Source organism: Oncorhynchus tshawytscha, linkage group LG34, assembly GCF_018296145.1.
Source record: "Oncorhynchus tshawytscha isolate Ot180627B linkage group LG34, Otsh_v2.0, whole genome shotgun sequence".
NCBI lineage: Eukaryota > Metazoa > Chordata > Actinopteri > Salmoniformes > Salmonidae > Oncorhynchus > Oncorhynchus tshawytscha.
The window spans coordinates 6,119,861-6,135,741 of record NC_056462.1 but is presented as its reverse complement, the minus strand read 5'-3'; the positions used below and the strand labels follow the sequence as shown (position 1 = coordinate 6,135,741).

The following is a 15,881-nucleotide window of genomic DNA, read 5'->3' as shown; positions in this document are numbered from 1 at the left end:
CGGTTGAGTGGATATTTCATTATAGACCAATGGAATGGTTTACAATGTGCACACCCCGCCCACGTAAAACGAACTTGCCCATCGGTACAAGGTAGGTAGACATATTTGTAAAAAAAAAAAAAAAAAAAAAAAAAAAAAAAAAAAAAAAGTAAACAAACTGAAATCAATTGTGTTCGTGACATTTAATGCTTAGGAGAAGACAACTTTGATTGGGAAAGGTTGTAGCTTGATAGCTACGTTTGCCATGTTACTTTCATTTTTTTAATGCAAAAATAAATGTCCAGTCTGATAGTCGGATGTTGAAGTTGTCAAGCCCAAGGAAATTGCGTCAGTTTTTCCTCGACATACTGATAAAGGTTGGTTGGTTGTGTGGGTCATTGATTAGCTATCTATACGAGCATAATATACGTGTATTTTTATTGCAAAACTTGAGATGATTAGCTGCTCAAGGCATCGACTCTCGGTCGACGGTCGCTAGCGTCGATGTGGATCCGCCTGTCATTGTCGTGAGTCCGGTGTGTGATGCTGCACTTCAGCGCCAGGCTGTGCTGTGTTGTTAGGCCGCTAGCGAGTTTGTGTTGATTTTGCACTGACAATGCTAAATGTGTAAAGTGTACAGTCATTGCAAATTGTGTAGTAGTAACGTTAGCTAGTATCCCTCTAGCTTTATGCCGACGTTTGGATGGTAACGTGATTGCTGTTATCGTCTTGCCCTCGACAAGACTGGTTATGCCGTTAACGTTAGCTAGCTACTATAACTAGCTTAACTACCTGCTTAGCCTATCTTATCTAGCCCGAGTTTTGTAGGCTAGCTAGCAAGCTAAGTCTTGTTAATTAACATCACTAGCTGCAGTTGGTCTCCAACAACTTATCCAGCTTTAGCTAAGTTGCTGATATCACTTACTATATCAATTTACACAATATAAACTGTTAACCAAAGCGAGGTATTTGACAGATAGGCTAGTGTCACTGATGGGGAATCGGGTGTTGACTGCTGATTGGAGCCCAAAGGCCGGTAGATGGCGAAACGACTCAATATCGCCGTCTACCGGCCTTTGGATTATGCTGATTGTAGAAACTGTTCTGACTTTTTACACTGACATCTTACGTGGTCTACTGCTAGACCTCTACGTATCCCAAGTGTGTATGGATTAGTTAGCTGGTAAATTGTCCTGTAGATTTTCCACTGCCATTTTCAGGTTGTCTTACTGCTTTTCATGTCCCTAAGGCCCCAATCTAATAGCCCACTGTGAAGGCTCAGGCTGTCATAATGTCGGAGCCCAAGGCACCCACCCCGACTCCGGCTGGAGACACATACAAAGGATGGCTATTCAAATGGACAAATTACATCAAGGGCTACCAGCGACGATGGTTCGTCTTGAGCAACGGTTTACTATCCTACTACAGGTAAGAATGGAGCGAGATGGGCTTGCATGACATAGTACCTCTTTGCACCTGCTGTAACAGATGAGACTAACAGTTACCAGAAATCTTTGCTGCCCGCAATTCAGGGCGTTCCTGCTTGTGGGCATTCCTGCATCTGCCGGAACCCCTCTTTATACTTCTAATTGTCCATTATTAAGCTAGGACTCCGGTACATAGGCGGGAGGCAGGGTTCTCCTGTACAGTAGTTGGCGGTAATGCACCATAACGTTTGATGCCAAACGCTGATAAACCCCACACAAGAAGAGGCGGGGGGCAACAATGTCAGTAGCTAGCTAGGACAATGGTAGACGTTTTCCTTCACCCCTGCCTGTCGGGCACTGTTTACCTGCAGGGGAGGGCCGGTGTTCGGCAAGCGGGAGTGGAGGACACTGTGTTCTAGCTAGCTGGTTAGTTAGTTAGCTAGCTAGGACTCCGGTGCACAGCATGCGGGATAAGTAGCTAGCTAGCACACCAGCAGACAGTGTATTTCACCCCTGCCTGTTGGGCACTGCTTTCCAGCAAATCTGTTAACAACGGCAAGGACAAGTGTTTGGCAGGTGGGAGTGAAGGAAACTGTGCTAGCTAGTTTGTTAGCTAGGAGAACTAACTAAATGGTTATATTATAGCTGTGATTTGCTCTGTCGTTCCCATTTCCCCTGCCCTACAAGATGAATACAACTTGCTCTCCTTTATATGCCTATCATGAGTTTTGACTATGGAGCACGGTATCATAAAGAAATTGAAGCTAGAGGTCATTATGGATTCCCTGTGTAACTCTTTGCCATTTAATGGTGTCACAATATTGCATGACTCCTCTCTGTTCTGCTTGCAACAAAAGGGTGTGTCTGAATACTTATTGTGTTTTCAGCCCTGTGGGGGAGTCATCGTGTCTTCACTGGGCTGTGTAATATGAGTTGTGTTTGTTTAGTGACGTAGCTGTGTACCATTCACCTCCCACTCCAAGCACGGTGTGTGTGTGTGTGTGTGTGTGTGTGTTAACAGTACTGTTTGCCTAACAATTTAGAGTCAGGTGATAAGCACGTCCAACAATTCACACACTTTTCATGTTCCTATCTCTGAGTCTTTTTCCAAGTAAGGTTGTTTTCTCTCGAAGAACTTGCCAAGAGTGCATTTAGCGAGACATTTGTACATAGGTTTTTGCAATCATGCAAAATTGCGACACCAGAAATGGTGCAATATGAAATGTTTTTTCAACACTAGGCTATATTGCCTCTGAGATAGCATAGCTGTATTAGACAGATTCCTTTGTTCCATATGAACAAATTAGTTAGGCAACAATAGCCAATAGTCCACACTGGTCTATCAGTCAGCTGGTTTTTATTGCCACGCTTCTGAGTATTGGGTCCACCCTCCTCTTTGCTTGTGTGATCATAATGGTTCCTGGTTAAACTGGCTGTAATTAGAGACCTTTACTAAATGTAATGTACAATAAAACATTCATGTGGAAGAGAGAACATTGTTGTCCAAAATTAGGTTACTCAATCTTCCTCCAACTAGCCTAAAGCTGCCTCAGTCTGAACATATTCTCTAGCCTCTTTCCCTCTTTCTGGAGTTTGCAGAACAAAAGAAACCAGGTAGGCGTAGTTAAAGTGATGTCTTTATCTTGGCTTCCATGAGGCTTAGAGAGGCTTCTGCCATATTGCCTCCTATATGGTTCCTTCAGATGAGTAAACACTGAAGCGAACCAGGTTAGGGGGCTAGAAGTTGTTTTCGGACCAGCCGTACAAGCAGGAGTTGGAGCTGGTTACCGAGTTGACTTTTTCAGGAGTTGACCCTAGTTTAATCCACTCCACTTTCTCGCTCTGTTTCTCCCCAGGACCCAGGCGGAGATGGGCCACACGTGCCGGGGCACCATCAACCTGGCCACGGCCAACATCGCGGTGGAGGACTCGTGCAACTTTGTCATCTCCAACGGCGGGGCACAGACCTACCACCTGAAGGCCAGCTCTGAGGTGGAGCGGCAGCGCTGGATCACCGCCCTGGAGCTGGCCAAGGCCAAGGCTGTCCGTAATCAGGCCGAGTCTGGTGAGGGAGGGAAAAATGAGGCGGGAGAGGAAGGGATTTGTCTGTGTAGAACAGTCTTTAATGGGTACAGAAAGAGGGTAAGGGAAGGAGGATGTCTGAGTGGAATGTATACTGCATGTGTTCCTTTGAGAGAGAGAACATGTTTTAATTCTCAAGAATTACAGTTTACTGTATAACCCCCAATTAGTGAGGGGGTGGGGCTATCATTCTGACAGAATGTATATATTTTTTCTTCATATACAGTACCAGTCAAAAGTTTGGACACCTACTCATTCCAGGGTTTTTCTTTCTTTCTTTTTTTACTGTTTTCTACATTGTAGATAACACATGGGATCATGTAGTAACCAAAAAAGTGTTAAACAAATCAAAATATATTTGAGATTCTTCTCCTCTTTCGCCTCTTCTTCTCCAGATGACTCTGGTGATGAGTGTCCGACGTCACCCCCTACCTCGGGACAGGGCGGAGGGGCACGTAACTCTAACTCAGAGGTACAGTCCACACTGCGCACGCTGGGCAGCAAGGTGGAAGACCTGAGCACCTGCAACGACCTCATCGCCAAGCACGGCTCCGCCCTCCAAAGGTCAGGGGTCTACCCATCACTCTCACAAACCTTACAATCAACAACTGGTTGATTTCCCCCGTGTATAGACACACCAATATTAATAGAACAAGATAACTTTGCTCACATCCATAGAACACATCAATGGATGCAAAAAGCTATTGCTGGGTTCTATCCTTACAACACATAGTAACTGGTTGACCAGGTAAGGGCTAAGATTCTGTTATGGACCAGATATTTTTCTTGTTTGCAGAGTAGTCTGAGTGAATAAACAAATGACATGTACTACATACAAAAGGGATGTGCTGAGGGGGATGTGTTGAAGGGACTGGCTGAATCTCCTTGGCTGTGACCCTGTCCTAGGTCCCTGTCAGAGCTGGAGGGGGTGCGTCTGGGAGGCGACACGGATGGCAAGATCCGGCAGGTGACGGAGAGAGCCACGTTGTTCCGCATCACCTCCAACGCTATGATCAACGTACGTGTTGTTGTTGGTGTTATTGTTTTTTACAGTGGGCAAAGGAAACTGGTTTACGAAGCGATTGTTCATAGAATACAGTGAAGGTCTAATAGTGCAGGTCTAGCTGAAGCCCACAGTACGAGCCATCTGTTTCTTGAGTGGCACACAAACATTTACAAGGCTTTGTGGTGTTGTATGAATGTTCTTAAAGCGTTTCTTTGAGATTTCCCTGACATTCCTCTGTTTCCCTAACATTTCTCTCCCCAGGCATGCAGAGACTTCTTAGCGCTGGCCCAGGCCCACAGTAAGCGGTGGCAGAAAGCTCTGCATTCGGAGCGGGACCAGAGGATAAGGCTGGAGGAAACATTGGAGCAGCTTGCCAAGCAGCACAACCACCTGGAGAGGGCCTTCAGAGGGGCCACCGTACTGCCCCTCTCCCAGAGCAACCCTGCCCTGAACAGCAAGAGTAAGGCATCACCTCTGACCCCGAACAAACTGTTACATTAACTCCTTGACCCCTGACCTTTAACCCCCCCCCCTAACTCCAAACGGACTGTTAGCCTGCTAGTTAAGTCAACCAGTGAATCTACAACACACTGTCATTCATAATATTTCATTTTCTCCCTCAGGTTTGGGCTCAGCAAAGGGAGACGCAAGTGACGAGGATGATGAAAACGAGTTCTTTGACGCTATGGAGGACCCGGCAGGGTTCATCACTGTACCGGCCGACCCCAAGTATCATAGGTCAGCACGCCTCTACCTCTTTTAAAAAAATAATTCTTTAAAAAAATGTTTTATGTGTGTGTATGTTTATATGTATGTTTTACAGGTTTTTTTCTCTCTCGCTCTCTCTCTCTCTACAAATGTCATTTTATGAGGAATAAACTGAGCTTTTAGAAGGAACTGTAATTGGTAAATGCACTTCTTTCTTTCTATATATCTGTTTCTTTCTCCTCCACTCAGAAGGTCAGGAAGTAACATCAGTGGTCTCAGTGCTGAGACTGGAATCGATGACCAATCGGTGAGTCTGTCACTGTTTTGAAATATTTGTTTAATTACTTGCTTTACAGTGCATAGGATGTGCCTTGAAATAAAACGTATGTGTTCTGCCCTCTTCATTGGCCACTCACAGCTTTGTGACGAGCAGTCGCTGGGGTCCAATCCGGAGTCGCCCCAGTCCCTGGAGGTGGAGCCAGTGAGGAAGAGGCGGACCAAAATCCCAGACAAGCCCAACTATTCGCTGAACCTCTGGAGCATCATGAAGAACTGCATTGGCAAAGAGCTCTCCAAGATCCCCATGCCTGTAAGAAACACACGTGTGTGACTATAGACTATTGCAGCACACCCTAACCATTGCTTTTAGCTCTGTGCATTGTATTGAAGAAGGGAGGGAACAACTTTCTGGAATGAAATGGATCTACAGGTAAGTGCCAAAATAAAGGAAACACTACTTGAGTAAGTGAGGAATAGAGTACATTGAAAGCAGGTGCTTCCACACAGGACGGTTCCTGAATATATTAAGCAATTAACATCCCATCGTGCTTAGGGTCATGTATAAAAATGGCCAGTTTCCCAAGTATTTTGGCTACCACGGCTACCAGAGGTCTGTGACTTTGAAAGAGGGGTCTCAAAGGAGCATAGGGGGTTTTAAAGTGTGTGTCTCAGACACCAGATCTCTACCCAAATGAACATTTATGAGAAATTCTGGAGAGGTGCCTGAGACAGCATTTTCCAACAAATTGTGGAACAATGGTGTCGCATCCCTCCAATAGAGTCCCAGACACTTTGTCAGTGTTTCCTTTATTTTGGCAGTTCCGTGTATTTTTCCTCTTTCCATTTCTAAGTTTCCTTTCGTCCTCGCCCCCTTTTCTCCCCATTATCTCAGGTGAACTTCAACGAGCCCATCTCCATGCTGCAGCGTCTATCCGAGGACTTGGAGTACTACGAGCTCCTGGACAAGGCGGCTAAATGCCAGAGCTCTCTGGAGCAGCTGTGCTACGTGGCTGCCTTCACCGTATCATCCTACTCCACTACGGTCCACCGTACAGGGAAACCCTTCAACCCCCTACTGGGGGAGACCTACGAACTGGACCGGCTGAGGGAGAGCGGCTACCGCTCACTGTGTGAACAGGTAAAGGTGGTGGGGAATGACTGCTTGGGAGAGAGGGGAATTGGAAAAACAGAAGGGGGGGGTGATGGCTACAAATTAAAATAGTGAGGGGCTAAGTGCGGGAGGGGGCAGAGAGAGAGTAGGAGAGAAGATTTGCATCTACAGTGGTTGTATGTGTTTAAAACCAATACACATTCAATTAACCACAAGTTGACATCACAACAATCTGATCATATCAATCCGGTTTATTACGAGTTGCAACAAGGAGACCCCTGCAGAACAAAAGCAGAGAAGGCCCTTAAATATGAATCCCACAGCATCAAATGTTCTGTAAACACCAGCCGGAGATGCTTGCAGGAAGTGCCAGCTACAGTGACACAGTTACATTATCTCTGTCCTCGAATCGAGCCTGGCGTCAAACATTAGATACCGTCAGTTTTAACAGGTCAAAGGTAGAACATCAGTACTTGGTTACAACAGACAATTATAGACTTAACAAGTGACGACAACTTCATTAGATAAAACGTTACATGGTTGGCTCCTGTTTCCCTTCCCCAAGGGAATGCATCTGTCTGCGTCTCCCCCCCGCGCATACAGTCATGTTTATTACATATCAGTCCCATGTCGACAGTAAATCAAATACAGGAAAATAATTTCCCATTACAATTCCTACAGTACGTTTACAGAGAGGGCATCTATGGAGAGTGGTACCTCTATAAACTGTCAGGAGATCCAGCGCTGTCCATCACCTGTGGTGCTGTAACACATTCCCTTCTGCTGTATCACGTTCCAATAGTCCGCCACGTAATACCCATAAAACCGCGGAAATGGTTCCAGTGGTTTTTCCGCCATTCATTTTTCACATTGTGAATTTTACAGATTTTTTAAAAACATTTATTAACTGTGTAGGCTTACCTTGGCGTGATGTTTTGATAGCCGTGAGTTTTATCAATAGATTTGCCTCAATTGATTCCCCAAATGCTATGCTTGTTATTGGTGAAGTTACCGTGTCCGAGAGATTTGTGTGGTTATCAAAACGTCACGCCTACACGAAACACAACCCTTATATTAAGTAGTTCTAAAATCCCAGATTGAAAAATTAATGGTGAAAAAAAAAAAACCGATTGGAACCATTTCTGGGTTTTATGACTCATACTGTGGTACTCAATTCTCTGGAGGATTACTGAGAGGGAAAACACCCCCTAGTGGCAGCTGTGGGAAACAACAGCTCTCTTTACTCCAACGCGTATGAAACTAAGTTAGATAAATTGTTTAAATATGTTGTTTTATCCCAGCACAACCATATCACACTCAATAAATTGGCTAATCATCAAGCCATTGATAAGTGGATTTGGGTGTTTTAGTGCACAGTTAAAAAGAAACCTGTGGTTCCCCAGGACCGGGTTTGCAAAACACTGCCAAGTGACTCAATTGTAATATTGCCCTACCCAATCCTCCTTCATCCAGGTGAGTCACCACCCGCCTGCAGCTGCTCATCATGCCATCTCAGAGAGAGGCTGGACCCTCCGACAGGAGATCTCCCTCGCCAGCAAGTTCAGGGGAAAATACCTCTCCATCATGCCTCTGGGTAAGGCGGTGTGTGAGGGCTGCCAGCCAAAATGTCTCCATCTCGCAAATGTGGTGTAATCTATGGTGTAATCGTCTTCCACAGGCTCTATCCAATGTGTGTTTGAGAAGAGCAACAATCACTACTCGTGGAAGAAAGTAACTACAACAGTACACAACATCATTGTGGGCAAATTGTGGATCGACCAGGTAAGAAATATTTCACACATGATGGCTATTTCTGTTATAGTGACATTATCACGCCACAATTTTTTGGCATAGACGCACGCAGCACCTACTGTGGACGTTAGGAGATTTTAGACCAATTCCAAGCATGAAAAAAAAAAACATTCAAGATTTATTTAGGTGAACGACACATTTTTAAAGAATTCCATTCTCGCTCACTCTGGTTTTCTCAGTCGGGAGAGATCGACGTGGTGAACCACCGGACTGGCGACTGCTGCCATCTCAAGTTTGCCCCGTACAGCTACTTCTCCAGAGACGTGGCCAGGAAGGTGACAGGTGTGGTGACCGACAAGGAGGGTAAGGCCCACTATGTGCTGTCAGGGACGTGGGATGAGAAGATGGAGTTCTCCAGGGTGATGCAGAGCAATAAGGGAGAGAACGGAACCGAGGGCAAACAGAAGACCGTCTACCAGACGCTCAAAGCCAAGGAGCTCTGGAAGAAGAACCCACTACCGTGAGTAGAGTGTGTGTGTCTGTCCCTTACACTTCCTCCTCCATTCTCTCTCTCCCCTCATTTCCCATCCTCTCTCTTTCTCCCATCTGCAGCGAGGGAGCGGAGACTATGTACTACTTCTCGTCGCTGGCGCTGACGCTCAACGAGTCCGAGGAGGGCGTGGCGCCCACCGACAGCCGGCGACGGCCCGACCAGCAGCTGATGGAGGCGGGCCGGTGGGACGAGGCCAACGCCGAGAAGCAGCGGCTGGAGGAGAAGCAGAGGAGCGTCCGCCGCGAGAGGGAGAGAGAGGCCCAGCGTGCAGCCAACCTGCCCGAGGAGGGGGCAGAAGGGGTGGAGGTAGCGGAGGACGGTAAGGAAGAGGGAGGGGGCGAGGGAAGGAGTTGCAAGAAGGGCTACATCCCAATTATCTCTCCTTCCTCCCAGTGTCCACTTGTTGACTTTCCTATACTTATTTGAAAGGAAATGACTGGTATGAGAAACAAGGTGGAGACACCCACTGACCCATGCCTCACCAATCCAATATTTGAAGTACTTAACAAGTGCATACATCAAATCAAACTTCATTTCACTTAACGTGAAATGCTTACTTACAAGTCCTTAACCAACAGTGCAGTTCAAGAAAGGTTAAGAAAATATTTACCAAATAGACTAAAGTGAAAAATAATAATCAAAAGTAATACAATAACGGGGTAATGTACAGGGTTTACCGGTACCGAGTCAGTGTGCAGGGGTACAGGTTGGTTGAGGTAATTTTTACATGTAGGCAGGGGTGAAATGACTATGCGTAGATAATAAACAGCGAGTCACTGCAGTGTACAAAAGGGAGGGGTCAATGTAAATAGTCTGGTGGCGATTTTATGAATTGTTCCGCTGTCTTATGGCTTGGGGGTAGAAGCTGGTCTCTTGGGCTTCCTATTGTAGCTAGAGAGAGAGGACACAGAGATGGAGGCAGGTTTGAGGAAAAACCAAGTGAGTGTCGTCCCAGAGCTGTCTGTGTTCATAGTCTGCCTGTCTGTCCCTTTCTCCTCGTGTGTGTGTGTGTGTGTGTGTGTGTGTGTGTATATATATATTTACACACATCTGTCTGTCTTTCACACGTCTGTCTCTCTGTCCCCCAAGCTGTCATTGAGGACTCTTTCATCACTGACTCGCCTTTGAAAAGCAAGTACTCCTCCTCTTCCCCCTATTGTTTCACTTTACTCTCTCTCACACACACACACACACCCAATCCGTTCCACTTTTCACAAGGTAGGTGTATTTTAATACCTCTGACGATCCATCACCTCATCATATCCCGCTTTCTTTATTCATCCATCCATCCTTGGTTTGTGCTGTGTTCAGCCGATGCAGTGGAGATTGGTACGGAAGCGAGCCAGGCTTCGGACGAAAGCAAGTACCACTAACTTTCCTCCCTCCATCGCTATGTCCTTATAGCATTCCCTCGCTTTCTCCACACTTTCACTCTTATTCCCTCTCCTTCTGACACGTGATCCTTCTAGCACTTTCCGTTTAGTGTGTATATGTAGACAAATGGTAGCTAGCTTTCTTGTGATGCAAATATGCTAGTCAAGCAATACCAGGGTCGTGTTCATTAGTGCACACTAGCAAAATGTTTTGCAACTTTAAACAAGTTTCTTATTTGACAAGTTCAGGTAGTCCCTTTCCTGTTTCGGGATGTTTTTCTACCTAAGGTGTCTCGTGAATACGACCCAGATTTCCAGGCTATGCCTAGAAACGGCTTATTCTTGTGCTGTGAAATGCACATTTTGAATTCTAGTATTAAACAGTGGAATGTTTGAAGAAAACTGTTTTTTGATATGCGGCAATATCCTGTGGTAGGAAACCGCTCTGTAGCGCAGTAAAAGCAGGCTAGCTTTAATTTTCCACACCAGTAAGTATCATCGTATATTAAATCGATTTAATTGGTTAGGTTGTAGGTAAAAAAATATTTTTCCCCTTTTCATTTCTTTCCTTTCTGTCAATTATTCATGTTCCTCTCTCCCCCTTCAGCGGACCCCGACGATTCTCCACCTCACACTCCAAGCAAGTAGCCCTCTACTCTCTTCCTCTCTATATCACTGTCTATTTCTATCCACACCCTCACATACTCATCTGACAGTCTTCCCTTTTGCAGCCTCACGTGGTCCACCCCTCTCAGAGTATCAAAGCAAGTATTCATCGTTCGGGACACACACACACACCATGATTTCATTCTCACACCTTTTTTTTATATCATACCTCATATCTTTCCATCTTGCCCCCCTCCCCCAGTGGATGACATGGAAGGTCATTATGGAGCTGCGGTCAAAAGCAAGTAACACCAGTGTTGTTCGCTCTCTCCTTTCTCTGTTATTTGTCTATAGTTTGTGTCTCCTTCCTCTTAGATGCTCTAGTAGTTGCAGTATAACTTGGTTGAGAAATACTACTTCCCAAAATCTTATGGCGTTCGTATGTGTGAAGTCTTGTAAGCACTAGACATGACAACTCTGGTAACTATTGTAGCTAGACACCACCATACTGCTGCAATGTTGTCCTTGTCATCCTGACCTCATCCTTTTAATTGTTTTTGATGCAGAAGTCCCTTTCCCAAAGCTTCCATGGCTGGTCGTCAACATCCTATGATTCTTTCAATCGGTTAAATGTCTTTCTTTTTCTCTTGTTATTTTCGTCAGGCGTCCACCAGGACAACTATGAGGCGATGTGGTTCGAGCGGACTGAGGACGTCATCACGGGAGAGTCCATGCACGTCTACAAGGGGGGCTACTGGGAGGCGAAGGACCACGGCAACTGGGACATGTGCCCAGATATATATTGAGCCCTCCCCGATCAGCGAATTGTACTAACCCAGGCATTTGGAACAAGCCACCCCTTTTCCCCCAATTGAAGAAGGGACAAACTGGGTATCGACCCTGTTTAACCCCAACCCTCCCTCTTTCAGGATAGATTTTGGGTTGTAATGCCCCTTACCTTTCCCCTATCACTCTCTGTGGGGATGGTGTGTGTGTATAGGGGCGGTGAGATCCTGTAGGACAATGCAACCAGGCAGGGGGAAAGACCTGCCTTCATCTTCCGTGTAGGGTCAAGTTGCCCCTAGATGCTGATCTGGGGTCAGTTTTGCATTTCCCCCTCTAATGTTTAAGGTCAGGATTGGGGGGGCCGAGCTGATCCTAGATCTGTAGCTAGGGAAAACGTCACCCCTGAAGCTTCATCTTCACTACAATGATTAGATATCACCCTTTAGAGCCACTGCCACTGGCTAGACCTCTGTGTCTTCTGTTTCTTCCTTTGCTGCTCTCTTTCTCACCCACTCCATCTCTTGCTATGTTAGTCTGTGGAAAAGACTGGGGGCAGATAGATTCTAGCGATTTAACAATATCAAACACTAACTCTACCTTGCTCCTCTTCCAAAGGATATGGACTAAATGCAAATGGACATGAACAGTTTGTGTGAGAGTATATGTCTGTGTGTGTGAAGAGGGGGGTTAGCAATGGGTTGGTGCTTATGTCTGCTTTGAGGCTGCCAGATTTTCAAAGCTTCACAAATGCTGTTTAAGAGGTTTTTTTTGAGAGAGAGAGAAAGGGGGTGAGCAACAAATGCAGGAGCCCACGTGTGTGAACCCGGTGACATCACATTAGCTCCTCTGCTGTGGCTATTTGGGCTTGGAGCCTGTTATCCCTCTCGAAGCAGCGGAATCTGCTAAATGAAGGATGTATCGTCATAAAATACTATTTAAAACAGTTCCTACATCCTACATCCCAAAGATGACTTCCACCTCTTCAACAGCAAAACAATCTAGCGTAGCCTTATTTTTTTTATTAGGGTTAGTGTATGAAGCAGACTCAACCATAACATATTGGAATAGTAGCCTAGTAATTTAGTGTCCAAAATGGCACCCTATTCCCTATAAAGGGCACTTCTTTTGACCAGGCCCTGGTCAAAAGTAGTGCACTATAAATGAATAGGGATGCATCAGTAGATTACTCGTAATCTACTCTAGTTGAAGTGTGTGTGCACTAGTACAGAATGTGAGCTTGAGTGAGGTCCAAAAATAAGATAAATCACATTTTATTTTCAAGTGTACTTACAAAATGTTTTTGAGACAGAGGAAAAAACCGACACAGAACATTGCTAATATTTGTGTATATATATATATCAAAGTAATAATATTGATTAGTTAGATCTAAGTATGGTGATTTGTATTTAAGGTCAGAGAACTCCCATTTGTTTCTGTAAAATAGAACATGACTGTTTCTCCTAGAACTGGATTGTCCTCCATTAATCGTAAGTCAACTGTAACTAGTTTCATTACTTTTTTCTCCTACTCCCTGGCCCCGTACACACTCGCGTTGTATAATACATTTGATCCAGTTACACTGCTGTGAAGACACCACAATAGGTGTAAAAAGAAAAATATCAGCATCAAAACCATTGTCAAGTGTTGTACAACTAGTTTACTGGACCTGTCTTGAGTTGAATGTCTATCATTGTATTGTTCATATAGTTTTCTTTCACTGTCTTTCCATTCATCTTCCCTCCATTTGTTGTAATTCCCCATCTTTTTAAGCTCATTCATTCTCTTATGGATCTTGGTCAGGGCACTGAGTATAACAGCATCACAGGGTGATGTAATAAAGCCTGACTGGAGAAGTGCACACTTGCTTTAGTGTGATTATTCCTTTAATGCAACACACTAAAGTGGGCAAAAAGCTTGCAATGGTGATCTAGTGAACCACTAAGAAAAAAAAAAGGTTTGGAGACCCACCGGTATAACAATTTGCTTTGTTTAATGGAACATTGCATTACGACAGTAAACATAAGCGGTCAAGTAAAGAATTCTTCCAGCCCATGTTTGGATTTCCACAAAATAGAGGTAGGAGGCACTTTTTGCATCTGCAATGCTCCAGACGGTTACTTGTTTTGAAAGGGTTTGCTGCTCATGCTCTCCAGTTCTAGCAGCCTCACACACAGCGTTGGCCCTACCCCCTAGGCACTGTGTAGATCTGAAAAGGATTGGATAAATTAAGCAATATGGTAAATTCCACCTAGCCTATTGAGGGAAAGATCAAATGCCTTCATCCTGGAGGAACTGCAATACCGGGTCGATGCGTGGAGCAGACGGAGCAAGCCCCTTTTCTGACTGGTTCTCTCATATCTACATGAAGTGCCTAGGGGGTGGTTCTCAACAGAGCTGTAGATCTGAACATCCCATCAGTCAACCAAGTGCACTCCCTCTACTTGTCCCCTTTCCGTGCAGCTTTTGGGTTCCTGGGCTGTGATTTCTGCAGCATGGCAAGTGTGTCCCTCTTCTCAATCTTCCTCAGCTGTTTCTTCTTCATCCTCTTGATCTTTGTTGTGTTCCGGATCTGGGATGGACATATCAGGGGGGATGTAGCGCTTAGCCTGGGGCCATATGTATCAAGTGTCAGTAAGGGCTGATTTAGGATCAGTATTGCCTTTTAGATCACAAATGAACAAGATAACATGGGAGAACCTGATCATAGAACAGCACTTCTACTCCGAGACAATTGATACATACGGCCTCTGAAGTCAGCAATAGAGATCTGCCTGGCTCACGTAGGTTACAGTGAGGAAAAGACCCCATCTCACTTGAGATCACGTGGGGATTTGTGCATGTTTACTTACCACTTGCACAACCTCCCCCTTCCTCTCGTTCTCAGCTCGCCTTTTCAAATTCTCCTCATGCCTCTTCCTCTTTTCCTGTAAGGGACAAAAGATAGCCCCAAACAATGACATGAGGGGGGACACCTAAACAATCACAGTTGTCCTGCCAACCTCTTATGTGTGGTCCATATACTAATGGTGTGTTCCAAGACATCTGCGACCTCTGAAAAATACGAGGTCAAATCCCGACGCCAGTGAGCATCCGGTTGGAAAGTCGGAGCTCTAGACAGAGGCCCAAGTTAAAAACGATTTCCCCCAGTCGGAGCTCGTTTCCCAGTTGTCTTGAACGCAGTTTATGCACTACTTTTTAAGATGTTAGTGCACTCTGTAATATGAACAGGTGACGACACAGACCTCTTTCTCCCTGGCCTTGTCCTCCTTCAGTTGCAGGGAATATTTCTTCACCAGCTCCTTCTCTCGCTTGGCCACCATCTTCTTCTCCCAGGAGGTGCACAGTGGCTTATCTCTTACAAGAGCCGAGAACCTGAAAAACAAAAAGGAGTTCAATAAAAAGGTACATTTTCATAAACAATTTCTAGGCAGTGTTTGCATGGGCTGGGCTGACTAGTAATAGTTTGCGTATGCATGCACTTAGTTAATGGATTGTAGGCTATTGCAACTACTGACCTTTGCTTGTTGCGGTCTTTCCATACCCGTCCAGATTTCGGTTTACCCAAAGGTATCACGTCACGTTTCTCATTTGACTCTGAATGAGTCCTCTTTTTGGCTGTTTTATTTGGGCGGTGCGGAACAGTCTCCATTGGTACGGGACCAACCTTGTTTTCCTTCTCGTTGCAATGATGTGACACAGCTGGAATAACGGCACCTAATGATTTCCCTTCAGGTGTGTCTGACTTGACCAGTTTTGGACATGCCTCAGCTGTTGCCAATGCATTTGATTTGGACTCACTGCTTGGAAGTTTTTTCGCACGAGTCTCGTCGGCAACTGGTTCCACGACTACAACCTCTGGTTCGGGTTCCGTCTGGTTCTCATTCGGTAACTCTTGAATGACAGATTTCCTTGTTCGGCGTGTTGGAGTCTTCGGTACTTCGGAGTCGAGATACACAGCTGGGGTCCGTACTCTGCGCCCGCTACGAGTCCGAGTCACAACGGGAGGAGGCAACTCGTCCTCTTCGGCGCTCAGTCCTTCGTTTGGTGTTATTTTCTCACTTGTCGACATGTTGTCAAAATTATATGACGATGTGACCACAAATAATCAATACATATGTTATTTACAGACCGTAAGAAGCGACAACGTGAGCAGAGTTCGGAAGCCCACGTGTGTAAGCGATTTCAGGAAGTACGAGCACACAGTTTAGTTTGTGCCTTG

The 15,881-nt window shown here is 45.3% G+C and overlaps 2 protein-coding genes across 9 annotated transcripts; one reads left to right on the top strand and one right to left on the bottom strand.

The window, feature by feature from the left end:
- On the top strand, positions 1-13,520 carry LOC112231788 (oxysterol-binding protein 1). 8 transcript variants are annotated; one of them, XM_024398558.2, is made up of 20 exons: positions 363-515; positions 1,229-1,407; positions 3,263-3,471; positions 3,884-4,052; positions 4,395-4,506; positions 4,756-4,954; positions 5,118-5,232; positions 5,452-5,509; positions 5,621-5,791; positions 6,374-6,619; positions 8,066-8,186; positions 8,271-8,374; positions 8,584-8,864; positions 8,957-9,216; positions 9,987-10,028; positions 10,209-10,256; positions 10,878-10,910; positions 11,002-11,034; positions 11,139-11,177; positions 11,540-13,520. In XM_024398558.2, the coding sequence occupies exons 2-20, from the start codon at positions 1,271-1,273 to the stop codon at positions 11,680-11,682; spliced, it is 2,520 nt and encodes an 839-aa protein (XP_024254326.1). In that variant the 5' UTR covers positions 363-515; positions 1,229-1,270; the 3' UTR covers positions 11,683-13,520. The 8 variants fall into 8 exon arrangements, with proteins under 8 accessions (XP_024254324.1, XP_024254322.1, XP_024254326.1 ...); XM_024398556.2 differs by lacking the exon at positions 363-515 and adding an exon at positions 1-91 and having other exon boundaries at positions 11,002-11,177; XM_024398554.2 differs by lacking the exon at positions 363-515 and adding an exon at positions 139-356 and having other exon boundaries at positions 11,002-11,177.
- Positions 13,521-13,633: 113 nt separating this feature from the next.
- On the bottom strand, positions 13,634-15,874 carry ccdc86 (coiled-coil domain containing 86). Its single transcript, XM_024398564.2, has 4 exons — positions 15,178-15,874; positions 14,905-15,034; positions 14,512-14,586; positions 13,634-14,231 (listed from the first exon to the last, which is right to left on the bottom strand). Exons 1-4 carry the CDS (start codon positions 15,729-15,731, stop codon positions 14,100-14,102), a joined length of 891 nt encoding a protein of 296 aa, XP_024254332.2. The 5' UTR covers positions 15,732-15,874; the 3' UTR covers positions 13,634-14,099.
- Between the last annotated feature and the right edge of the window lie 7 nt (positions 15,875-15,881).